The sequence below is a fragment of the Muscardinus avellanarius genome, assembly GCF_963383645.1.
Source record: "Muscardinus avellanarius genome assembly, chromosome: 1".
Lineage (NCBI taxonomy): Eukaryota > Metazoa > Chordata > Mammalia > Rodentia > Gliridae > Muscardinus > Muscardinus avellanarius.
In genome coordinates this window covers 103,554,206-103,579,608 of record NC_137786.1, presented here as the reverse complement: position 1 = coordinate 103,579,608, position 25,403 = coordinate 103,554,206, and the positions used below count along the sequence as shown (strand labels likewise).

At 44.9% G+C, this 25,403-nt stretch overlaps 1 protein-coding gene across 3 annotated transcripts; it reads left to right on the top strand.

The window, feature by feature from the left end:
* Positions 1–1,295: 1,295 nt before the first annotated feature.
* On the top strand, positions 1,296–21,957 carry HDAC3 (histone deacetylase 3; the record flags this gene model as incomplete). 3 transcript variants are annotated; one of them, XM_080713437.1, is made up of 15 exons in its annotated part: positions 1,296–1,350; positions 1,457–1,539; positions 3,466–3,608; positions 11,768–11,849; positions 11,977–12,033; positions 12,153–12,208; positions 12,796–12,929; positions 13,373–13,453; positions 13,824–13,897; positions 14,046–14,110; positions 15,638–15,727; positions 15,854–15,912; positions 16,184–16,263; positions 16,569–16,726; positions 21,888–21,957. In XM_080713437.1, the coding sequence occupies 15 exons, from the start codon at positions 1,296–1,298 to the stop codon at positions 21,955–21,957; spliced, it is 1,287 nt and encodes a 428-aa protein (XP_080569563.1). The 3 variants fall into 3 exon arrangements, with proteins under 3 accessions (XP_080569563.1, XP_080569562.1, XP_080569564.1); XM_080713436.1 differs by lacking the exon at positions 21,888–21,957 and having other exon boundaries at positions 16,569–16,978; XM_080713438.1 differs by lacking the exons at positions 1,296–1,350; positions 1,457–1,539; positions 3,466–3,608; positions 11,768–11,849; positions 12,153–12,208 and having other exon boundaries at positions 12,017–12,033.
* Between the last annotated feature and the right edge of the window lie 3,446 nt (positions 21,958–25,403).

Below are 25,403 nucleotides of genomic sequence, written 5' to 3'. Positions count from 1 at the left end.
GGACCAGCCCCACTCCCTACCCATGGGAGCTGTCCGGGCTGGGGGTGCTGGTCCGCAACACCTCCCGAGGCTGGTGTCAGCCGGTGGCTGCGCAAGCCCTTTTGCCACCACCCAGGACCCGCTTTTCCGATTCCCCGACGTTCCCTTTTCAGCTCAGCCCGTGCTTCCGTCCCTCCCAAGGACACTGCAGCGCAAGATGGGACAAAATTCTCAGGCGGCGGGCGCAGATAGCACGCCTGAGTCAGCGTCCGCACCTCCTCCGCGCTGGCCTGAGCAGGCCTTATGGCAGCCCCCTCCCCTCCCAAGACGGCCCAATCCCTCCCCCCTTCTCAGTCCCTCCCACTCTGACCACCTGGCCCACCCAGTACCGGTGGTTTTGTTCTGGCTTTGGTTCCGGCTCCGGCTGCGGTTCCGGCTGCAGGGGCGTCCTAGTCCGGCTCAAGGCCCCCGACGCCCTCCCGGCGCTCATCCCTTGATTCCTCCCCCTCCCCCTACGCCACCTCACCGGCTCCGGGCTGTGGCTGCGGATACCGGTGCCGCGGCAGACGAAGGGGGGGAGGGAAGGATGGTGGGGGATGCGGACTGGTTGGGAGCCGCTGCAGAATCCCGACACTCCGGCCCTAGAAAAGGGAGGAGATGGGGAGGGCCTCCGCAGCCGCCCTGGGTTCCCAAAAGCCTTCTCCCGTCGCCGGCTCGGGACCGAGGGGCGGAGCGCAGGTGTGCGGGGCGCCGAGCGCGCGTGACTGCGCCCCCCCCCCCGGGGGAACGTGCCGCGCCAAGTCTGGGTCCGCGTGGGGGACCGGAGGCCAGGCGGGGGTGCTTCTCCACTGGTCTATCCCGCACGCCTGGCGCAGCCCTTGTCCTTAGATACCCCGGAAGACTGGACAGCCAGGGCTCTTCCTAGCGGGCTGGGGAAAGCTGGCTTTCCGAGAGGGGCAGTGTGGCCGGATCTTCGGAGCTTCATACACAGGTGACCAAGGCCTGCTCCCCGTTTGGGGCAAGTGGCTGGACGGGATGGCTCAGCTTCCAGAGGATTTGACCCCCGCTCGTAGTGAAATGGGCCTCGCATCCTAGGACCGGTGCCACCAGTCCCCCGCCCAAGCCTGTAGCTCGGCTGAGCCTGGAAAGACCGAGAGAGGCGAGGGGCGGGCCTCCGCAGGGGCGTGGCCTGGGCGTGGCCTCGGAGGCGGGGCCTACGGCTCCCAGTTCCGCAGAGGCAGCTGCGTGCTTGCGTAGCACGCACGGCCGGGGGCGGGGCGGGCGGCGGAGGCGCGGGGCCTGGTCCCGCCGGCGCTATGGCCAAGACCGTGGCCTATTTCTACGACCCCGACGTGGGCAACTTCCACTACGGTGAGAGAACTGGGTTATGCGTGAGGGATTGGGACGGAGAGGTTTCGAGGCAAGGGCTGCAGCTCCAGGGGTGGGAACTGATCAACTCTCTTCTCCCCACCCCCAGGAGCTGGGCACCCTATGAAGCCGCATCGCCTGGCATTGACACATAGCCTGGTTCTACACTATGGTCTCTACAAGAAGATGATCGTGAGTCCGGCCGCTTCTGCCGGGGTTTGGGATTGGGCGCGAGCTGTGTGGCCTTACGGATAGGTGGGCTGGACTTAATAAGTGCAAGCCGCCCCTAGAGTAGGGGGAGCTAGGTAAAAGATCCCGGGAGCACTTCCTGCATGCAGTGTTGGGGGTGGGCATTCTTTTACCCAATGGCAGTTACATTTTCACCTCAGGTCTGCCACTTTTTTTTTTGGGGGGGGGGCACTGGATGTTTGAACGCTGGGGCATTCTATTCTAACTTATACCCCTAGCCCTATTTTATTTTTTAGTTTAAGACAAGGTCTTAGTTGCAGAGAGCCTAAGTTGCTGAGGTGGGCCTTGAACCTGCAATCCTCCTCTCTCAGCCTTCCAAGTATTGGGATTACAAACATGTGCCGCCATGCCCAACTATTTCCCTACCTTTTGACCTTAGGCACACCAGCCTGGCCTAGGGTTAGTGTTGGGGAATCAAACTCATTAACCATTCCTACTAAGTAAACTCCACTGAACTATACTCATCCCCCTACATTTTAGGGTATAAACAATGATGTGGCCTCAGGCATGGGAGACCGGGATCTAGTGTATCTGGATGTGAAGTTTACTCTCAGTTCTTTCTTTCTTTTTTTTTTTTTTTTTTCCGGTAATGGGGATGGAACCCAGGGGCTTTCTACCTCCGGACTATACTCCCAAACCTATTTTATATTTTATTTGGAAACAGGGTCTCACTAAGTTGTTGAGAGCCTCACTAAGTAGCTGAGGCTAGCTTCGAACTTGAGCATCCCTCCTGTCTCAGCCCCCCAAGTGCAGGGATTACAAGCATGCTCCATCACGCCCAGCTCTAGTCTTTTTATTTTTGAAACAGGGTCTCACTGAGTTGTGAAGGGCCTCACTAAGTAGCTGAGGCTGTCTGAGAACCACAGTCTTCTGGTTTCCGCCTCCTGAATGCTGGGATTACAGGGTGCACCGCCACGCCCAGTTTATTTTCAGTTCTTACTCCCTTTCTTCTGCCACCTTTCATTACCTGCAAGAAGCTAAAAATCCAGGAACAACTCTGCAGCCTTATGCTTAAATGTGTATGTGTGTGTGGAGAGCAGGAGATGCCCTAGGTATTCCTTTTCCAACCTCTAGTACCTCTACATGATTCTGGGAGCCATGATTCTATCCAGCCGTCCATCTGTGATATGTACACTTGCAGTCTGTCCCCATCTTGGAATTTATAGCTCTGAAATGAGATAATGACAGACCCAAATCTTATGCACTTTGAGGGGAATTAGTCAACAATATGAATGTGTGCTCCCTGCTCATGCTGAGGGACAGACTAGTGGATTGGTCAAAGAAAAGCCTGAGGGCGTGATGGCACAGGCCTGTAATCCCAGTATGCAGTGAGATACTGGGATATTGGGATATTGAGACAGAAGGATCACAAGTTTGAGGCCAGCCTTAGCAATTTAGTAAGACTCTGTTTCAAAATAAAAAAAAAAAAAAATGAAGAGAGTTGAGGGTGTAGCTTGTAGGCAGAATGCCCCTGTGTACAACCTCAGTGCTCCCCTTCCCCCCCAAAAAAAGAAAAAAAAAACACTGAGATCTTAAAGAGCCCAGAGGAGAGAGGGCAGAATCAGTTCAGGGGAGGAGATGAGTATGGAGAGAGCCAAAAATCGGGATCTGGGGAAGAAGGCAGGCAAATCAGGGTTCAAGGTTGAGAAGAAAGAAGGGGCTGGGCTGGAGGTGGTCATTAGGGGTCTTGATAATTTCACCTGGCTAATAGGAGCTTCTCTTCTTCACTGACCTTTGTCTCACAGAATACCAAGGACTGGGAATGTGTGTGATTTTGGACAGTCTCCAGGGCTGGGTTCAGTGTGGATGGTCTCAGCCTCATGAGTGGGGCTGACCCTACCTAGGTTCATCTTTTGTCTCCACCCCAAGGTCTTCAAGCCATACCAGGCCTCCCAGCATGACATGTGCCGCTTCCACTCTGAGGATTACATTGACTTCCTGCAGAGAGTCAGCCCCACCAATATGCAAGGCTTCACCAAGAGCCTCAACGCCTTCAATGTGGGAGATGACTGGTGAGCACGGAGAGATGGACTGGGACTTTTTATGTCTCCTACTTTGATGCCAGGCCCTTCAGTGAGGCCTTGTGACAGTAGTGAGAAGATACAAGCGAGAGTAGGGGATGTCTCGGGGTCTACTTGTCATTGTTCAGTCAGTAGTTATTGGTCATTTGCTCTAGGCCAGACCATGTACTGGTGAACAGCAAGATTTTAAGATTTACCTGTGCTGAGTCCTGTGAAGGAAAGTTACAGGACCGAAAGAGAGTGAATACCAGATAGAATTGTCTAGCTTCTGGATGGCTGTCAGTGGAAGCTTCCTAGAGGAAGTAATGAAGATTGAGCTGAGATCTGAAAAAAGATTAGGAATTAGGTGAAAGGTGGTTGGAGGGTGAGGGAAAGGATGTTTTGGGCAGTAGGGATTCAATGTGCTAAGAGTCTGTGGTAGGATAGTGTATGACTCATTTGAGAAACAGAAAAAGGCCGAATGCAGAATATGAAGAGGGGAGTAATCTGCTTAGTGGGGATAGACAGCACGCTTGTAATCCCAGCATTTGGGAGGCTGAGACCGGAGGATCGGAGGATCGTGGTTCATGGACAGCCTTAGCTATTTAGTGAGGCCCTCTGCAACTCAGTGAGACCCTGTTTCAAAATAAAGAATAAAAAATAGGGCAGGGGGTATAGCCCAGAGGTCGAATGCCCCTAGGTTCCATCCCCAGACCCGCAAAAAAAAAAAATAAATAAATAAATAAAAATAAAAATAAAGAAATTTTAAAAAAGTAAACAGCTGCCAGATACAGTTGCACACGCCTTTAATCTCAGTACTTGGGAGGTGAGACTGGAGGATGGAAGGTTCAAGAACAGTTTCTGTAATGTAGCAAGACTCAGCAACCTAGTGAAACTCCATTTGAAAACAAAAAATAAAAAGGGTTGGGGATATAGTTCAGAGGTAGAATGCCACTGGGTTCAATCTCCAGGGAAAAAGAAAAAAAAAGAGTAAATAATTCTGTTATGAATTGGGTTTTATTGCTCCTAGAGAAAAGTTAAAGTATCTTAAAAGCAAGGGAGTGATTTGACATGGCCAGGTTTACATTGAGCTTTTATCACATATAGAAGACTGAGGGTTAGGTGCATTGAGAAAGGGAGTGAATGACAAGGATAAGTTATGATCCTTTCTTATACTCTAGTATACATCCATGAGAAATAATAGCAGCTATCTTTTACTGTTTTTTTTTCTTATTTTGGGGGCACTGGGAATTGAACCCATGGACATTTTACCACTGATCCCCAGCCTTTTTTATTTTATTTATTTTATTTATTTTTAATTTTATTTATTTTATTTTATTTTTTTTTTTTTTTGGTGGTACTGGGGTTCCTGGAAGCTCTTCTACCTCTGGGCTACACTCCCAGACCTATTTTATATATTTTTGAAACAGGGTCTCTTACACCAGTGCGGCTGGCTACGAACCTGCGCAATCCTCCTGTCTCTGCCTCCCAAGTGCGGGGATTACAAGCGTGCGCCACCACGCCCGGTTTATTTATTTTTAATTTTAATTTTTTTGCGGTACTGGGGATGGAACCCAGGGGCGTTCTACCTCTGAGCTATACCTCCTACCATATTTTTTATTCTTTATTTTGAAACCAGGTCTCACTGAGCTGCAAAGGGCCTTAATAAGTAGCTGAGGCTGTCCGCGGACCGCGATCCTCAGGTCTCAGCTTCCCGAATGCCGGGATTACAAGTGTGCACCATCACGCCTGGCTTCTTTTTTTTTTTTTTAATTTTTGAACAGGGTCTTACTGAGTTGCGAAGGGCCTCGCGAAGTAGCTTAGGCTGTCTGTGAGCTGCGATTGTCATGATCCTCCAGTCTCTGCCTCCCTAACGCTAGGATTACAAGCATGAGCCACCATGCCTGGCTTACACTTTTTATTAGGGAAAATTTCAAATATATTTGTAATTAGAAAACACTGAACTATATGTCCAGTCATGCAGTGTCAATGCTTACAAGTAAATGGCCTTTACTTACAAGTAAACCTCCCTGTGGTAGGTTTTTTGTTTTGTTTTGTTTTTGCTGTACTGAGGATGGAACCCAGGGGCATTCTACCTCCAAGCTATACCCCTAGCCCTATTTTTAATTCTTTATTTTGAAACAGAGTCTCACTGAGTTTCAAAGGGCCTTAGTAAGTAGCTGAGGCTGGCCGTGAACCGCGATCCGACTGTCTCAGCCTCCTGAATGTTGGGATTACAAGTGTGTGCCACCACTCCTGGCTTGTGTTAGATTATTTTAAAGCACATCTTTGGGGTCATATGATTTTATCCATAAATGTTTTATTATGCATTTCTAAGTGAAACTTTTTTTGTGTGGTACTGAAGATGGAACTCAGGGGCATTCTACCTCTGAGTCACACCCCCAGCCCTATTTTTAACTCTTTATTTTGAAACAGGGTCTAAGTTGCAGAGGGCATAATTAGCTAAAGCTGGCTGTGAAACTGTGATCCTCTTGTCTTGGCCTCCCAAGTACTGAGATTACAAGCGTGTACCACCACGTGTGGCTTCTAAATGAAACTCGTTTTTTTTTTTTTTTTTTTTTTTGTGGTACTGGGGGTGAAACCCAGGGGTTTTTCTACCTCTGGGCTATGCTTCCAGTCCTATTTTACATTTTATTTGGAAAGAGTGTCTCACTAAGTTGTTGAGAGCCTAAGTAGCTGAAGCTGGCTTTGAACCTGTGCGATCCTCCTGTCTCAGCCTCCCAAGCACTGGGATTACAAGCGTGTACCACCACACCCAGCTTAAATTGCTCTTTTAAAAAAAGTTACCATCATACCTAAAAATGAACTGTAATTCCTTAATGTCATCAAATACATGGTCAGTATTCAAGTATTCCCAGGCATTTCATATATATTTGTATACATTGCACGTTTTATATACATATTACATAGCTTATAAATATGTTACTTTTATATATATATGTATGTATGTGTATATATGTGTGTGTGTATATATATATATATATACATACACACACACACACACACACACACACAAACCTATGTATATATGACATACCTTATTTAAAGCAGGATCTAAACAAGTTCCACACATTGCATTTGGTGGATGTCTCTTTTTGTGTGTATAATGCTGAGGATTGACCTCAGGAACATTCTATCTCTGAGGTACACACCTAGCCTGTTTTTTGTGGTGCTAGGGATTCTACTCAGGGATATTCTACCTCTGAGCTACACTTCAGCCTTATTTTGCTTTTTATTTGGAAACAAGGCCTCGCCAAATTGATGTGAGCCTCACTGAGTTGCCATGGCTAGCTTTGAACCTGCAATCCTTTTATTGTAGTCTCCCAAGTACTGAGATTACATGAGTGTGCTACCATACCTGGCCTTTTTTTTTTTTTTTTTTTTAAGATCTTTCTAAGTTGTAGACAGTCTCTCTAACTTGCTGAGACTGGCTTTGAACCTGTGATCCTACTGTCTCAGTCTCAAGTACTAGGATTACGGGCATGGGCCACCATACCTGACTGGTTGATGTCTCTCGAGACTTTTAATCTATGCCTTTTTTTCTCTCCCCTTTGAATTTATTTCTTGAAGAAACCAAGTTGTTTATGCTATAGTTTTCTACAATAGCTACCATTTATTGAGTAAATACTCTGCTAGGTATTAAGCCGAGAGCTCCTAGTACATCTACTTTTCACACCAATCCTGAGATGTAATAGTCCTTTTCTTGACGTTATACATATGTGTACAGAGGTTTTATTTTATTTTATTTTATTTTTTGCGGGTCTGGGGATGGAACCCAGGGGCATTCGACCTCTGAGCTATACCCCTGTCCTATTTTTTATTCTTTATTTTGAAACCAGGTCTTACTGAGTTACAGAGGGCCTCACGCTGAGGCTGTCTGCGAACCGCCATCCTCTGGTCTCAGCCTCCGGAATGCTGGGATTACAAGCGTGCGCCGCCACGCCCAGCATTTTAGGGGAAATTTAGGTAACTCATTTAAGTAATTTAGCCCAAATCTCATAGTTGGTTAGTGGAGGTAGCAGGATTTAGATCTAGAGCCCAGGTTGTGTTTTGTTTTGTCTTGTGGAACTGGGGATTTAAACCCAGCCACTTGGGCATGCCAAGTATGTACTCTACTACTGATTCATATCCCCATCCTAGGTTTTTATTTTATTTTAATTTTTTTGGTGTGGTATGGGGGATTGAACCCAGGGGCATTCCACCTCTGAGTTACACTTTCAGTCCTATTTTACTTTTTAGTTTGAAACAGAGTCTCACTAAGTTTCAGAGGACCTCACTCAGTTGCTGAGGCTGGCCGTGAATCTGTGATCCTCCTACATACTGGGATTATAAGTATACGCTGCCACGCTTGGTTCTCATTTTAATTTTTATTTTGAAAAGCTTTTGCTAGGTGCTGAGGCTGGCCTTAAACCTGTAGTCTTCGTGTTTCAACTTCCCAAATAATGGGATTAGCAGCAAATGCCACCACATGAAGCTGATCATAGGTTTTTAACCTACTTCATAATCTGTTTGCCTGAAAGATCCTACTGAGAGAGGCAGCCAGTATTCTCATGAGACCAACTTTTTAGGGTGGCATTGAACACTTTCTCATCCTTATCCCCACACTTAAGCTGCTCGGGATGCCTTCCTGAAATGCCCTCAACTCTCCATACACCTTCTTCAAGGCCTTTCTCAGCCTTTACACCACCTCCATAAAGCTGCTCCTGATCACTCCAGCTCACACAACTCTGTCCTAACACACTACTTACTGCTCTTTAGGTGGTGTCACATGCTATCTTGGGTAGTTTTTTGTTTTTTTTGTAATTGTTCCTGCTATTATTTCTGATTTCACTCTTTAGGTGTGGGAATGCAGACTCAGCACTTAGGCTCCAGCTAGAACCCTGTAAATACTCTTTGCACAGTGAGGGGCTCCACCATCTCTGGGCCATTTGACTATATCAGTAGTCCTGTCAAATTTAAGCTGTAGTTATGCTTCCTTGTGTTTCAGAGAAGAATCAGGGATTTTCCTTCCTTTTTTTCGTTTAGTTAATCTCTGATTGTTTTTAAAGTAATCTGTTTTTAAGGTAATCTAATATAAATAGCCAAATTGTACTACAAGGTTTTTAATGGAAAAGAAGTGATTCCAGACCTGTTCCTCCCATGCATAAATCTCTCTTTCCTGTGGCAGCCACTTTCAGCTCCTTTTTTTGTTTTTTCCTTCTGGTGCTTATCTTTGGATTTAAAAATAATAAAATTAATTTACAATCACTAATTTGTAATACTTAGATAATATCTACTATGTGCTAGGTACTATTTTATTATTTATTTATTTATTTATTTATTTATTTATTTATCTAATTTTATTTTTGTGGTGCTGGGGATGGAGCCCAGGGGCTTTTCTACCTCTGGGCTATACTCCCAGACCTATTTTATACTTTATTTGGAAACAGGGTCTCACTAAGTTGCTGAGAGTCTCACTAAGTAGCTGATGCTGGCTTTGAACCTGTGCCATCCTCCTGTCTCAGCCTCCCAAGCGCTGGGATTACAAGCGTGCGCCATCACGCCTGGCTTATTTTAAATGCTTTGTAGTCATTTGCTCATATACTCTCATCAACACTGTGAAGGTTAAAAAGCACACCCAGCCTCACCATCCATCATTAGCAGGTGTTCGAACCTGCATAATCTGGCTTCTGAATGTAGGTTTATAATCCTACTACCTTACTGTATTGCCTCTTACCCACATTTTCTCTTTTATCACTTTTAGATACTGTCTGTTGAGCTGTTGATATGAGATATGAGCATTTAGCTCTTGTACCATTCTTCTTTTTTTTTTTTTGGTGGTACTGGGATGGAACCCAGAGGGTTTCTATCTCCAGGCTATACTCCCAGACCTATTTTATACTTTATTTGGAAACAGGGTCTCACTAAATTGCTGAGAGCCTCATTAAGTAGCTGAGGCTGGCTTCGAACCTATGGGATCCTCCTGTCTCAGCCTCCCAAGCGCGGGGATTACAAGCTTGCACCACCACGCCCGGCTCCTTGTACCATTATTCTGATGTGCCTTCTCCTTCCAGGTTCACAGTGTAGTTATATCACAGTTTTCTAATCAGCCAGTATTCTATGTTTACATAATTATAATTTAAAAATTAACTTACTATGGAGCCAAATAGTAATTCTATCATTTGATCTATTTTTTTTATAACTTTTTTTTCTGGAACTGATATTACAGTGTTTTATATTTGCTTAGTTTTCTAGGTTCCAGACACTAATTCTTTCCAAACCCTTTGAAAAACTATAAAACTCCCTACTATTTTTTTTTTAACATGGTTAAATATGTCAGCTACATTCTTTTTTTTTTTTTTTTTAGTACTGGGGATTCCTCCAACCTACACCCTCCAGCCCTATTTTTATTTATTTATTTTTATTTTTATTTGACACAGGGTCTTGCTTAGTTGCTGAGAACGTCACTAAATTGCTGAGGCTGACTTCAAACTTTGATCCTTCTATCTTAGCCTCCCAAGTACAGGGATTATAAGCATGCACCACTGTTTTCTTAGAGACCTGAAACTAGGGATTTTGTGTGTGTATGTGTTTTTGTGTGTGTTTGCGTGCTAGAGATAAAAAAACTAAGGCCTTGTATATGCTAAATATATTCTCTACCACTGAGCTTAAAAAGTCCAAAATAAGGACTTTTATAAACATATATATATATATATATATATATATATATATATATATATATATTTTTTTTTTTTTTTTTTTTTTTTGGTGGTACTGGGGTTCTTGGAAACCCTTCTACTTCTGGGATACACTCCCAGACCTATTTTTATACTTTTTTAAATTTGGAAACAGGGTCTCTTAAGCCAGCACGGCTGGCTTTAAACCTGTGTGATACTCCTATCTCCACCTCCCAAGTGCCGGGATTATAAGTGTGCACCATCACGCCTGGCTCTAAACATTTTCTTTTAAAGTCAGGTTTATGAAGGTATAATATATATGCAATAAAATTAACCCTCTTATGTATCATATTTCTGAGAGTTTTTTGTTTTTTTGTGGAATTGGAGATGAAAACCAGGAGCATCTACCTCCAAGCTACACCCCCTAGCCCTATTTCTTATTCTTTATTTATTTATTTATTTTGGTGGTACTGGGGTTCCTGGAAACCCTTCTACTTCTGGGATACACTCCCAGACCTATTTTTATACTTTTTATTTGGAAACAGGATCTCTTAAGCCAGCATGGCTGGCTTGGAACCTGTGCGATCCTCCTGTCTCTGCCTCCCAAGCACGGGGATTACAAGTGTGCGCCACCACGCCTGGCTATTCTTTATTTTGAAACAGGATTTCACTAAGGGCCTAAGTAACTGAGGCTGGCCGCGAATCTGTGGTTCTCCTGTCTCAGCCTCCCAAGTACTGAGATTATAAGCGTGAGCCATCATGCCTGGCTTTTCTGAATTTTGTTAGAATGTAATAAGGTACAGAATATTTCCCTTACCCCGCAAAAGTCCCTTATACCTTTGTGTAGTCAATCCTTTTTCTCCACCTTAGCTCCAGGCAGCTATTGATCTGATTTCTCTCTTTATATTTTGCCATTTCGAGATGTTTTATAAATGGAGTCACACAGTATATAACTTTTTTTGGTCTGGTTTCAAGCCTCTTCTTTTTATGAAGAATGAAGATGATGATCAGTATGGTTGACATGTGGCTCATAATGACATACAGTGGGCTAAAGCCTTCCTATTTGTTTCACTATTATTGTTTCACATATATAGGGATACAATTCCTTAAAGTGTGTGATTATAAAGACTACTACTAAGTATTATGTTAAAGTTTAGTACATGCAGAAAACTGTATGAAAAACAGAGCTTGTCCTTTGCCTTGACTAATTTTATTTTTCCTTGTATAATCAAGAACTTAGGAGCTATTTGCTTCTCTCTCAGCTAGGGTACAAACTGACAGTTAAATGTTTCTTTCTCATTTTATACATTGCATAGATCGTGGTATGTGGTAAGGTCCAAAACATTTGTTGAATATATTTGATAGGGCAGGTATTTAGGAAGGGGAGAGAGAGCTATTGGAAATGGAGACTGGAGGAGTTTGGGGTGGGGAGGGAGATGTAGGAAGGGACTGGGCAGAGTTAAGAGGGTTTCAACCCACTTCTCTTCCCTGCAGCCCAGTGTTTCCCGGGCTCTTTGAATTCTGCTCCCGTTACACAGGTGCATCTCTGCAAGGAGCAACCCAGCTGAACAACAAGGTGACATTCCTGAGTCCCATTCCCCTTTCTCTTTGGTGTCTGGACTCAGGGCCTCAACCCTGACCCTGGGCTCCCAGCTTCAGGGGTGAGTGGGAGGAGAACTGTGATTTGGGTGTTTGTCTTTCAGATCTGTGATATTGCCATTAACTGGGCTGGTGGTCTGCACCATGCCAAGAAGTTTGAGGTGAGTGTGGGTGTCCTGGGGGAGACAGTAGCCGCCCCAGGGTAAAATGATCAGGATGACAGTGGGGGGACAGGGGTGGAAGAATTGTGCCTCTTCATAAGACCCCTGTCTTGCCTTAGGCCTCTGGCTTTTGCTATGTCAACGACATTGTAATCGGCATCCTGGAACTGCTCAAGTAAGTAGCCCAAGGGCAGATGCCGGAGGAGGGCCCTCAGCATTGGCCCTAACCTTGACCTTTCTCCTTCCCCACTAGCTTCTTCCATGTTCTTTTTTTTTTTTTTTTTTTTTGTGGGTCTGGGGATGGAACCCAGGGGCTTTTGACCCCCGAGCTATACCCCCTGCCCTATTTTTTATTCTTTATTTTGAAACCGGGTCTCACTGAGTTGCAGAGGGCCTCACTAAGTAGCTGAGGCTGTCCGCGAACTGCGATCCTCCAGGTCTCAGCCTCCCGAATGCTGGGATTACAAGCGTGCGCCACCACGCCCGGCTTTCCTTCCATGTTCTTCATGCTTTCCTCAGGCTGCTGCTTTCTCTGCTCTGCTGCAGATGCCCTGCTGCCTGCTCACATCTCAGCCGCCTCTCACATCCCTCTCCTGTCCCTGCCTCCAGCCTCCAGGCTGGGTCCTCAGGGTTACACTTAAGAAACTGGTGGTTTTAGGTGTCAGATGACTGGGCAGATTTTAAATAATTTCACACCCATGTTTAGGAGGCTCAGTTTAGAGGTTCACTCCACCTCAGACCCTGGCTTTGCACTCACCCCAGGTACCACCCACGAGTGCTCTACATTGATATCGACATCCACCATGGTGATGGGGTTCAGGAAGCCTTCTACCTCACTGACCGGGTCATGACGGTGTCTTTCCACAAATATGGAAATTATTTCTTCCCAGGCACAGGTATGGGAATGAGGATTGCTCTTCTCTTTTTACCACTCAGCTCTTTACTGTGACTGACCCCTTAGTCTTTTGTCTCAACTCAAATGTCCCTCTTCAGAGAAGCCTTCCCAGCCATTCCAGTTAAAGTGATCGCCAACTTCCCATCACTCTCTTATCTTGCACTGTCTGTTGCCCTCAGAGCTCTCCCTGGTATTTATATTTATTTATTTTTTTTGTTTTGTTTACTCTCTGCCTCTTATCATGCCTACCCCCAAGAGTGTAAGCATGGTTGGATGTCATTAGTTCTATTCATTGTTCTATCCCCTGTGCTTAGTGTACAGCTTGGCTCATGGTAGCTGCAAGAGACTTACTGGCTCTAGGGAGTGTATGGCAGAGGTGCACAGTGGAACAACTGAGATGTGGGTGCTTCCTATGCGTGGCTCCCACCACCCACTTTCCTATAGGTGACATGTATGAAGTTGGAGCAGAGAGCGGCCGCTACTACTGTCTCAATGTGCCCTTACGGGATGGCATTGATGACCAGAGTAAGTACTGACATCTCCCCACTCACTTTGCCCCTTCTTTCTCTCTCTGAATTAACCTCTTCTGCCTGGTATTGTCTGTTGTTGGGCCAGGTGTCCTTAAGGATGAATGGCCTTCAGAGGGACCATGAATCCCTGGAGATTATGTGCAACATGTCATGTGTATGTGCTTTTTTCTGGGAAAAGGGTCATTCATTAGCTTTTATCAGTCACTCATAGCAGTCTGGGACCCCCACCATAAGTTCAGAACCATTAGTTGGTTCTTCGCGTTGCCCCTTTCCTGGGCTACATGCTCTCTCAACCCCTTTTCCTTTTGTTCCCTGTCTCCCCATCCCCTTGGGGTGCCAGGTGCCCATCTTTGGCCCTCTCCCAGGTTACAAGCACCTCTTCCAGCCGGTTATCAACCAAGTGGTGGACTTCTACCAACCCACGTGCATTGTGCTCCAGGTAATACCATTAGTACATCTCAGGAGGGCTAGCCTGGGCTTAGGGGAAGAGGAGGTCCCCCATGTTGGTGGGAGAAGAGAAGTGAAGGACATCTGTGTTGTTTTGATCAGTTATATCACTGCAGCTGCCGGTGTTTTGCTTTTTACAGTGTGGAGCTGACTCTCTGGGCTGTGATCGATTGGGCTGCTTCAACCTCAGCATTCGAGGACACGGGTGAGATTTGCCCACCTTCTTCCCCAGATTTTCAGATGGCCTTAGATCTCTGTAAATGGAGCGGGGGTAGATGATAAATGGGCCTCATTTCTTTTTGGGAATTGGAAATAACTACAAATTGTACATGAACTAGAAATGTCATTTTGAACAGTGTTCTCTAGATGGACATTGATTCACAGTAGGTTTTTTATTAAGCAATTGTTAATGTTCCAAGCATCGTACTAGGTGATGGTGATGTAATGGGGAACTGCCCAAGAAGGTTACAGTTAGCACAGGAAACAGATAAAAAGTAAGCAAGAGAAATAAGTTGACTATTATAAATACCAGAAAGGAAAAAATGCAAAGCTGAGCCACAGGGTAAGAGTTAGGAATCTGCTTTAGATAGCATGATTTGGAAAGGGTTTTCTGAGGAGACAAAATGGGAGCTGAGACCTAGTGGCTAAGAAGGTGTGAGCCCTGACAGGCAGACAGAGAGAATCCTGTCCTGGGCAGTGAGAAGGGCCCACAAAAAACCGAGTCCAGGAAGTGCTAATGTAGCGAGGGAGAAACAAAGCCAATGAGGCCAGAATATAGGCTGTGAGCTAGAGGTAGTTTGAAGAAAGGTCCTAGAAACTGATGGTAGTATGAAGCCAGGCACTCTGGAGCACACCTGTAATCCCAGTCCTGGGAGACTGAGACAAGAGGATCTCAGGTTCAAGGCCAGCCTATGGTAACTTAGTGAGACCTTGTTAAAAAAAAAAAAAAGGGCTGAAGATATAGCTTGGTGGTAGAGCACCCCTGGATTCCGTCCCCAGTACCATAATAAAAAGGAATTGGTCATGGGAAGTTGGGTGGAGCCTTTATCCTGGTAAGAAGTCTGAATTATATTCCAAAGATGATAGGAAACTGTTGAAGGGTTTTTAAGCAGGGAAATAGCACGATCTAATGTATTTTAAAGCAAATATTCAGACTACTGAATGGAGAAAGCTTTGGGGTGGAAGTATTTTTTATTTTGAAACAGTCTTACTAAGTTGCTATGGGTCTCTTTAAGTTGCTGAAGCTGGCCTTGAACCTGTGATCCTCCTGACTCAGTCTCCCAAGTACTCAGATTGCAGGCATGTGCTACCATGCCTGGCCAAGAGTATGCTTTATTTTAAATTTTTAGAGAAACAAAATTATTATTATTATTTTTTTTCGGTACTGGGGATGGAACCCAGGGGCATGTGTACCTCCAAGCTACACCTTCAGCCCTATTTTATTCCTTATTTTGAAACAGAGTCTCACTGAGTTGTAAAGGGCCGCGCTAAGTAGCTGAGGCAGTCTGTGAACCACGGTCCTCCTGTCTCCACCTCTCGAACACTGGGATTGTAAGTGTGCACCACCATGCCCAGTGAAAAACAAAATATTAAAGTATACAGATCTTCAGGATATAGCTCAATAAATTCCACTATCCAGATCAAATATAGAACATATTACCTGTGCCCCTTCCAAGTAGCACCTAGAGGTATAAACCTTGGCTTCATCCATTCTTTTGGTTCCTTTTAACAGGGAGTGTGTCGAGTATGTCAAGAGCTTTAATATCCCTCTACTGGTGCTGGGTGGTGGTGGCTATACTGTCCGCAATGTTGCCCGTTGCTGGTGAGTACCTTCCCTGACTTTTCTCCTCATGAGTTGTGCAGGGTGCGCTAGGAGCTCCCTGAGATATGGCCAGGTGGGCCCTTCAGCCCACTTAGTCAGCTTGCCCCCTCTGCTGGTTGGTTTCAGGACATATGAGACATCGCTGCTGGTAGAAGAGGCCATTAGTGAGGAGCTTCCCTATAGTGGTAAGGACTACTCCACAACACCCCCATAACAGGAGGAGCATTCTCACCAGTCCCCAGAATGACCTGGGTTTAAAGGCAGATGTTACATTTTATACTCTTAGAGATCTGTAGACAAAACCCCTGGACTCAGAGCAGAGAAAAGATTGGGTACCTATTATTGTGAGGGTCTGGATGGGAAAGGAAGGGGTTGGAAAGTCTTGGGACCCACATGTCTCAGTCTGAGTCATACTTTCTGGCTAATCCCCTCTCCTAATCCCTTCTCCTTTCTAAGAATACTTCGAGTACTTTGCTCCAGACTTCACGCTCCATCCAGATGTCAGCACCCGCATCGAGAATCAGAACTCACGCCAGGTCAGCAGCCCAAGAGAAGCTGAGGATAAGGATGGGGAAACTCAGGAAAGGTCCATGATGTGGGGAGGAGAAGAAATCAAAGGAATTCTAAGCTGTCACTGTCATTGTTATCAGCTAGGAACCAGACCAGGATAAAGTAGAAGTGGTCAGGGTTGGTGGGGTGGGACAATTATCAATTGGGAGATGAGAACTAGAAATGCTATAGAGTTGAAAACCAGGGCATTAGGAGTGGAAGGCAGCTAGAAGGGTGGATGCCCTGAGAATCGCTATGAGCTGCTCACTCTCTGTTCCTTGTTTTCAACCAGTATCTGGACCAGATCCGCCAAACAATCTTTGAAAACCTGAAGATGTTGAACCATGCACCTAGTGTCCAGATTCATGATGTGCCTGCAGATCTCCTGACTTATGACAGGACTGACGAGGCTGATGCAGAGGAGAGGGGTCCTGAGGAGAACTACAGCAGGTCCGGGGCAGGGACTCTAGAGCAGGAGTTCAGCAGGCTCGGGGGGAGGCTTATGAGGGAAAAAGTAAATTGGAAGGCACTAGCTTATTCCTTTCTGGCTTATATCCTTTAGGATGCTACAATTTCTCCTGCTCTTTTTCTTTTTCTTTTTCTTTTCTTTTTTTTTTTTTTTGAAGTACTAGAGACTGAACCCATGGGCATTCTATCTCTAAGCTGTACCCCAGCCCTGTTTTATTTATTTTGAAATAAGTTGTGGAGTGCCTCATTTAAGTAGCTGAGGCTGGTTGCAAACCTGCGATTCTTCTTGTCTCGGCCTCTCAAGTACTAGGATTACAAGTGTGCACCACCATGCTGGGTATTTTTTGGTGTGTGTGTGTGTGTGTGTGTGTGTGTGTGTGTGTGTGTGTGTGTGTTACTGGAGGTAGAACCCAGGGGCTTTCTACCTCTGGGCTGTACTCCCAGACCTATTTTATACTTTATTTGGAAACAGGGTCTCACTAAGTTGCTGAGAGCCTCACTAAGTAGCTGAGACTGCTGTGAACCTGTGCGATCCTCCTGTCTCAGCCTCCCAAGCTCTGGGATTACAAGCGTGCGCCACCACGCCCAGCTTTTTTGGTTTTTTCAATGACAAAGTAAAGTGTAAGAGTTTTTTTTTGTAAGAGTTTGTTTTTATTGTAAAGTTTGTTTCTCTTTATTGTAAGAGTTACAAACAGCATCAAAATAGATTAGATTTACTTTCATAAAGTCCCAGACTCATTCCCTAAGGTAACCACTATAAATAGTCTTAATTTATTTCTTTTTTGATGTTGTTGTACTAGGGATTGAACCTAGTGGCATGCTACCTCCAAGCTTTCCCCCAGTCCTATTTTATTTTTTATTTTGAAACAGTGCCTCACTTAATAAGTTGCTGAGGCTGTTAGCAACCTGCAGTCCTCTTGCTTTAGCCTCCCAAGTTCTGGGGTTATAAGTGTGTGCCACCACACCTGGATGATATTTTTCTGTTTAAAAATAGACCTTTTCCTGGGTTCCACCCCCAGTACTGAAAAGAAAGAAAGAGAGAGAGAAAGAAAGAAAGAAAGAAAGAACAAAAGAAAGAAAGAAAGAAAGAAAGAAAGAGACCTTTTCCTATAAATTACAATTATATGTTTACAGACATATATACACATACTCATTTGCAGTTTGTTGGGTGGTTTTTTATTTTTGTTAATATAAGGAGTATTTTGTATATGTTGCTCTACAGCTTACTGTGTGTGTGTGTGTGTGTGTGTGTGTGTGTGTGTGTGTGTGTGTTTTGCTGGAGGTTGAACCCAGGGGCATTCTACCTCTGAACTACATTCCCAACCCTATTTTTAATTTTTAATTTGGAAACAAATCTCACTAAGTTGCTGACAGTCTCACTAAGTAGCTTAGGCTGACTTTGAACCAGCAATTCTCCTGTCTGAGCCTCCTGAGTGCTAAGATTATAGGTGTACACCACCATGCCCAGGATTATATCTTTTTTAAAAAAAAAAAAAATAAAGTCTTTGCATCTTTCCAACTTAGTATATAGAGATCTGCTTCAGCATTTTATCCCTATATAATATTCCATTGTGTAGGTATAGTATAATTTAACTAGTTACCATTGATGGACATCTACATTATTTCCTTTTTTTCTTTTTTGCTATTATAGTAATAAAGTAGCAGTGAGTCCTATTATGTATTCATATTTGCATATTTGTTTGAGTGAGTTAGGTTTCTAGAATTGTTGCTGGTAAGTCAAAAGCTGTATGTAGTAAATTTTCTTATATTTCCTGCCAAGTTGTCTTCCAAAAAATCTGTAGCAATTTACATTCATGCCAGCATTTTATTCTTTCAGTCTAGGTATTGAACTGGACAGGTCACTCCCACATATTGTGCTCTAAGGCTCTTTCATATCTTTGTTCTGTTGATTTCTTCAGGTTTTAGAATCATTTTTTTAACCCTTTGTCTTCTTGTGATACATACTAAATGTTTATAGATGGAAGGAATTAGTAGGTAAGAAGAGTAGGATAGAATTTTTTTTAACCTTAAAACGAAATTTTTGCCAGGTGTGATGGTGTACATTTATAATCACGGTACTTGGGAGGCTGAGACAGGATTATAGAATTGCAGGTTGGTGATCAGCCTCAGTACCTTAGTAAGGCTCTCTGCAACTTAGTGAGACCGTGTTTCAAAAAAAAAAAAAAAAAAATAGAGCTGAAGGTGTAGCTCAGAGGTAGGATGCTCCTGGATTTAATCCCCAGTACTACCAAAAAAAAAAAAAAAAAAAAAAAATTATTTTTCCCTGAAAAATGAAGGGAAGAGAGTTGGATGTAGTGGCACATGCCATAATTCCAATACTTGGGAGACTGAGATAGGATTGTAGGTTTGAGTCCAGCCTCAGGAACTTAGTAAGACCCTGTTTCAAAATTTGAAATTTGGGCTGGGGATATAGCTCAGAAGTAGAAAGCCCTGGGTTCAATCCCAGTACCACCAGAAAAAAAAAGGAAGGGAAACAACAAAACCCAGACTTATGGACGCATTCAGTGAACAACAGATTTCCATACACTGAGGGAAACCGTAGCTGGACACTTGCAGGAAGGACATCCAGTCCTACTCCATGTGACTCTGGCAGTCAAAGCTGCTGGAGTCTGATGACTTAGTACCTTTCAGAATCTGCTTCTCGCCGGGCGTGGTGTCGCACGCTTGTAATCCCGGCACTTGGGAGGCGGAGACAGGAGGATCACATGAGTTCGAAGCCAGCCATGCTGGCTGAAGAGACGCTGTTTCCACATAAAAATATAAAATAGGTCTGGGAGCGTAGCCTGGAGGTAGAAGGGCTTCCAGGAACCCCAGTACCACCAAAAAAAAAAAAAAAGAATCTGCTTCTCCATCTTAAGAGTTTAGTCATCAAGCTTCTCCTCAGGATCGAGACTGTATTGCTCTGACCCTGGGACTTTTCCCCCTTCCTCCACAAATACCTTCTTATTCCCTGACTTACGGTGTGTGTGTGTGGGGTATCTTAATATCTGACTTTGGGGCCTCCATTTTAAATCATCTCCTCAGTATCTGCAGGTCTCTAAAGCTTGACTTCTGAAATTGATTTTCACTGTCTCATTTGATTTGGCAAAAACCTGTTTTTAAGTTTCTTCTCGTGTCAAAGTTTGGCTTTTTCGTCTATGGCTTCAGGCTGACATATGGGCCTAATGTTCATATTATACCACACCCTTTCAACAGCCAAGCAGAAGCCTTGGGCCTCTTCCTGTTTCGAAGCTCTACCTCACTGTCAGACCACCCACTGAGTTCCTGGTTTTTTGTTTTTTGTTTTTTTTTTGGATGCCAGCAGCACCAGCTTGCATTTGACTTGCAGAATAGTAATAATAAGAGTTGCCACGTTCGTGGGTTTGCCAAGCACCAGACTCAATACTAAGTACTTTTTGTTACAACAACATATCATGTCATCATTCTGTTGCCATCAGACAAAGCTGAGTTGGCTATTATCCTTAAATTATCAGAAGAGGAATCTAAGCCTCAGAGAAATTAAGTAACCTTCTTAGGATCCTAAAACTGGTTACTGAGATTCAGACCTGACTATCTGACCTCATATCTTTGACCTTGTCCACATGGAGGTAACTTGACCCAAGGCTTCCCCAATAGGGCCTTATTTGAATTGGTTCCTCAGCTCTTTCTTTCTTTCTTTCTTTCTTTCTTTCTTTCTTTCTTTCTTTCTTTCTTTCTTTTTAGTGGTACTGGGGATGGAACCCAGGGGCATTCTACCTCTGAGCAGTACCCTCAGTCCTATTTTTTAATCTTTTTATTTTTTGAGACAGGGTCTCACTGAGTTGTGAAGAGCCTCACTAAGTAGCTGAGGCTGTCCGTGAACCGCGATCTTGAATACTGGGATTACAAGCCTGTGCTACCATGCCTGCCCTCAGCTTTTCTTTTGATGACTTTCTTAATTCTCTCTGTCAGAGAATAGTTTTTCAAAAAGAAAGAAACCAGTATTGAGTACTTCCTGGGCCCTGTATTGCTTTCATACTCTTCCACTCTCACTACAGGATTTAATATCATGTCAATCCTCTACTTAAAATTCATCTTTCCCTCACCTTTAGAAGAAAACTCAAGTGTCTGAACATGATTTTATTTTATTTTATTTTATTAATTTATTTATTTTTTGGTGGTACTGGGGTTCCTGGAAGCCCTTCTACCTCCGAGCTACACTCCCAGACCTATTTTTACATTTCTATTTTGAAACAGGGTCTCCTAAGCCAGTGCGCGCAGCTGGCTTTGAACCTGCATGATCCTCCTGTCTCTGCCTCCCAAGTGCGGGGATTACAAGCATGCGCCACCACGCCCGGCTGAACATGATTTTAAAAGGCCCTATGTGCTAATTTTCACCTGCGTCCTGATCTTACCTGCAGTTACTCTCTTCCATGCACGTGACTCCCAGTCATCCTGGCTTCCATGTCTTACTAAAAACCTCAGGTTCATTCTGCCTTATGAGGCTCGCCAGCTAACTTCAGGTCTTTCGTTCGAAGAATAACTTTGCCTCATCATCCTATCTGAAATGTACCCTTTTCCTTCCCTCACTCTGTCACATCACAGTATTTCATTTTATTCATAGCACTCCCCACCATATGATATTATATTTACTTACCTGTTATCTTCAGTCTCATTTATTAGGTAAGCTTTTGCAGGTAGATGAAAGCCTTGTCTGGCTAATTGCTAAGGTTCGTGTCTGCCTGGCACAGAGTAGTCTCTATAAATGTTGATTGAATACATACGTGAGCCGGGCGTGGTGGCGCACGCTTGTAATCCCAGCATTCGGGAGGCTGAGACCTGGAGGATCGTGGTTCGCGGGCAGCCTCAGCGACTTAGTGAGGCCCTCTGCAACTCAGTGAGACCCGGTTTCAAAATAAAGAATAAAAAATAGGGCAGGGGGTGGAGCTCGGAGGTCAAATGCCCCTGGGTTCCATCCCCAGACCCGCAAAAAAATAAAAATAAAAAATAAAAACACACATGGACAAATGTGTAGCATCAGTTTCTAGCAACAGGAGAGGAATAGTTCCCTGACAAAGAGAGCCTGAGGATTGGCTCCAGAGAGGGTGCTGGGAGACTGGAACTTGGAGAGTAGACTCCTGATCTCTCTCCCTTTGCTTTCCAGGCCAGAGGCACCCAATGAATTCTATGATGGAGACCATGACAACGACAAGGAAAGCGACGTGGAAATTTAGGAGCAGATTGGGATGCCATGTCCCAAGGAATTCCTTTTCACCTCTTGTTTGGATGAGAGGGAAAGGTGTGCTCCTCTAGTCCTGGACTGGTCACCCCCAGGGTCTTTACTAACTCTGGGGAAGGGTTTGGAGACCACATGTGGTTCTAGAACCATCTATCCCCTTTTCATTTCGCTCCCACAGCCTGACAATGGTACCTATTAGGGGTGAGATGGGGACAAGGATAGCTCTCTGAGACATTGTGGGTGGTGGGCCTTAGAGACCAGCCCCCAACACTGCTGGCCCTTTATTATTTCCTTGCTTCTCTTCAACCAGAGACTTGGGGATGGGGGGTAGACAGGACTGAGGTTGTCTGTGATATCCTCTTCTGAGTTCCACTACAGGCCATGCTTCCAGGGCAGGTAAAGAGTGAGGGTTTTAGGGGGCTCTGGCTCTCTTAACACCTTACCCCCAGACAATGGGAAGTACGGTTTCAAGGAGGGGAGGATGTGAAAGTGTCCTGTTCTAACTTTTGGCTTTATGTCCATTTTACCACTGTTTTTATCCAATAAAACCAAGTTGGTATTTTTTGTACCTTTCTGGAAATATTAATTCTTGCTAGCTACCTATGTATGAAGGGTTAGGGAAACAGGGGTGATGATGCATATAATAAAAAACATAGTTAACATTCATTCAGCACTTTATGTTAGGCCCTATGTATGTATCCTACATGGATAATGTTACTCACATATAGGGAATTCATAGAGCATTCTGCACGAGGTTAAACTAACCTAGATAGATTACTAGCCTGAGAGGGTATAGAAGATGACATGAGTGACCATGGGTGTTTGGCATGCTGGTGCCTTTTGATGAAGATAAACTGCGATAAAACACGGTGGGTGCTTCACATGGTGCCAAACATTAAGAGGTTGCTCATGAACTGCCTTTGTGAAAAAAAAAAATGCTAGCTATTATAATCACTGCAAACATGGACCCTTCTCTGGCATTTATAATCAGTAAAGTCTATGGTAAATGTAGTAGATGTTGACAGTGGTATAAGAGGAGTGATAGATGGATTATTCCTTCCATTCTTTCACTCATCTTCTCAACACTCTAGCTAAAAAAGTTGGTAGCTTTTGAACTGTTCTGGACAAACCGTGTCTGAAGTATAGGCTGGACAACTCCATGGAACTTTTTTTTTTTGGTGGTGCTGGGGACTGAACCCAGGGGCATTCTACCTCTGAGCTACAAGCCTAGCCCTATTTTTTACCTTCTTTCTTTCTTTCTTTCTTTCTTTCTTTCTTTCTTTCTTTCTTTCTTTCTTTCTTTCTTTGTACTGGGGGTGGAACCTAGCGGCTTTTCAACCTCCAGGCTATACTCCCAGACCTATTTTATATTTTATTTATAAACAGGGTCTCACTAAGTTGCTGAGAGATGCTGAGGCTGGCTTTGAACCTGTGCGATCCTCCTGTCTCTGCCTCCCAAGTACTGGGATTAAAAGCATGCACCATGCCGGGCGTGGTGGCGCACGCTAGTAATCCCCGCACTTGGGAGGCAGAGACAGGAGGATCGCGCAGGTTCAAAGCCAGCCGCGCGCGCTGGCTTAGGAGACCCTGTTTCCAAATAAAAATGTAAAAATAGGTCTGGGAGTGCAGCCCGGAGGTAGAATGGCTTCCAGGAACCCCAGTACCACAAAAAAAAAAAAAAAAAAAAAAAAAAAAAGCATGCACCACCATGCTCGGCCTACCTCTATTTTGAAACGGGCTCACTAAGTAGCCGAGGCTGGCCGCGAACCTGCAATTCTCCTGTCTCAGCTTCCCAAGTTACTGGGATTACAAATGTGTGCCACCACGCCTGGCTCATGGAACTTTTTTCCAGGCAACTGGAAGGTCTGGAGCATACGGGAGGTGAAGGCTAGATTTATGAGCCCCCAATAGCAGAGTTCCTGGAATTATCCAACCTTATCTAAACCAAGTACTTCTGGGGGCACCAGTAAGTCATTGACTGCCTTCCTAGATAGAACATACTAAAATCTTTTTTTTCTTTTTTTCATGGTATTAGGGATTGAACCTAGGGGCATTCTACCTCAGAGCTACATCACCGCCTTATTTTGTTATTTTACTTTTTTTGTGGTACTGAGAATTGAGCCCAGGGGCATTCTACCTCCAAGCTGTATCCCAGCCCTTTTTAAGTTTTTATTTTGAAATGGCCTTGCTAGGTTGATGAGAGTCTCACTACTAGCGGAGGCTGTCCTGGAACCTGCAAGCCTCCTGTTCCAGCCTCCCAAATACTGGGATTAGAGGCATTCAGCACCATGCCCCACCCACTTGAAATATTTTGCCAACTATGGTCAAGGTTAGTCTATACTTTTAGGGCCCACTGGGTGCCATGCATTTTCACACAGAAGACATGTATAGCTCGGAGAATGGATGAAATTACTGAAGGAGAAAATCATGCTAAGCAAAAAAACAGTCTTGGAGAACCTAATTCTTCCAGCATGTTAGGTTAAACTGGGCTTTGGTGCTAAGACTGACCAGGGTTTATGTTTTGTGTCAATTATATACCCACTTCAACTCCAAAAGTCCAGATTTCTTATCCGTAAAATGATGAGACCATAGACCTATCACATAGAATTGTGAAGATTCAGTGAGAAAAGCCGTGGACAGTGTTTTGCACAGTGTCTGGCATAGAAGTGTGCCCACTAAGTGGTAACTTACTACTGCTCAGGCTGTTGGCAATAGCTTGTGCACATTAGAGACCCAAGTAGAAAGCAGTTGACCTGGGATTCAGAACTGGTGAATCTAACTCCACAGCTAGTTTAATTAGGAGTCTAGCACTTGAACTGGTTCAAGCTATAGCTTTCAATAAAAAAGCTCAGTTTCTTTGACCTAGCTTTATTTTTTTGTAGCTGTCCATTAAAATTTTTTTCATATGCTCACTCCATGTGTACTGCACACATAAGGATTGCGTTATCTCAGACAGCACCAAATTTCCTGCCAAGATAACAGTCTCTCATGCGATTTTGGGTGCCAATAATATTCTGGTCTGAGAAGTGAGGTCTAGGCTTTTACAGAGCTACGTGGGCGCTGCGTGGGAGCGAGGGGCCTGAGCTGTTCCAACCGCCAGGGGGCGGTGCGCCCGCTGCCGGCGCGGAAGTCTGCAGCGCCCACTAGCCACCCCCCCACGTGGGCCCGAATGGTTAGGCCCGCCGGGCAGGTAGCGCGCTTCCCTCACCCCTCCCTCCCCTTCCCCCATTGGTAGGGGCTGCGGGTCCGGGCGGAAGTGGGGCAGGGGGGCGGGAGCGAGGCGTCACCGTTGTATATTCATGAGGCGCGCGCAGCGCGGCATGCTAATGAGGCGGGGCGCGGCGGCCGGCTGAGGAGCTGCTGGGCGGCGGCGAAGGCTAGCGTGGGGCGGCCAGGCGGGAGCGGCGTAGGCGCGGGGTCACTGGCCAGCGAGAACCCGGC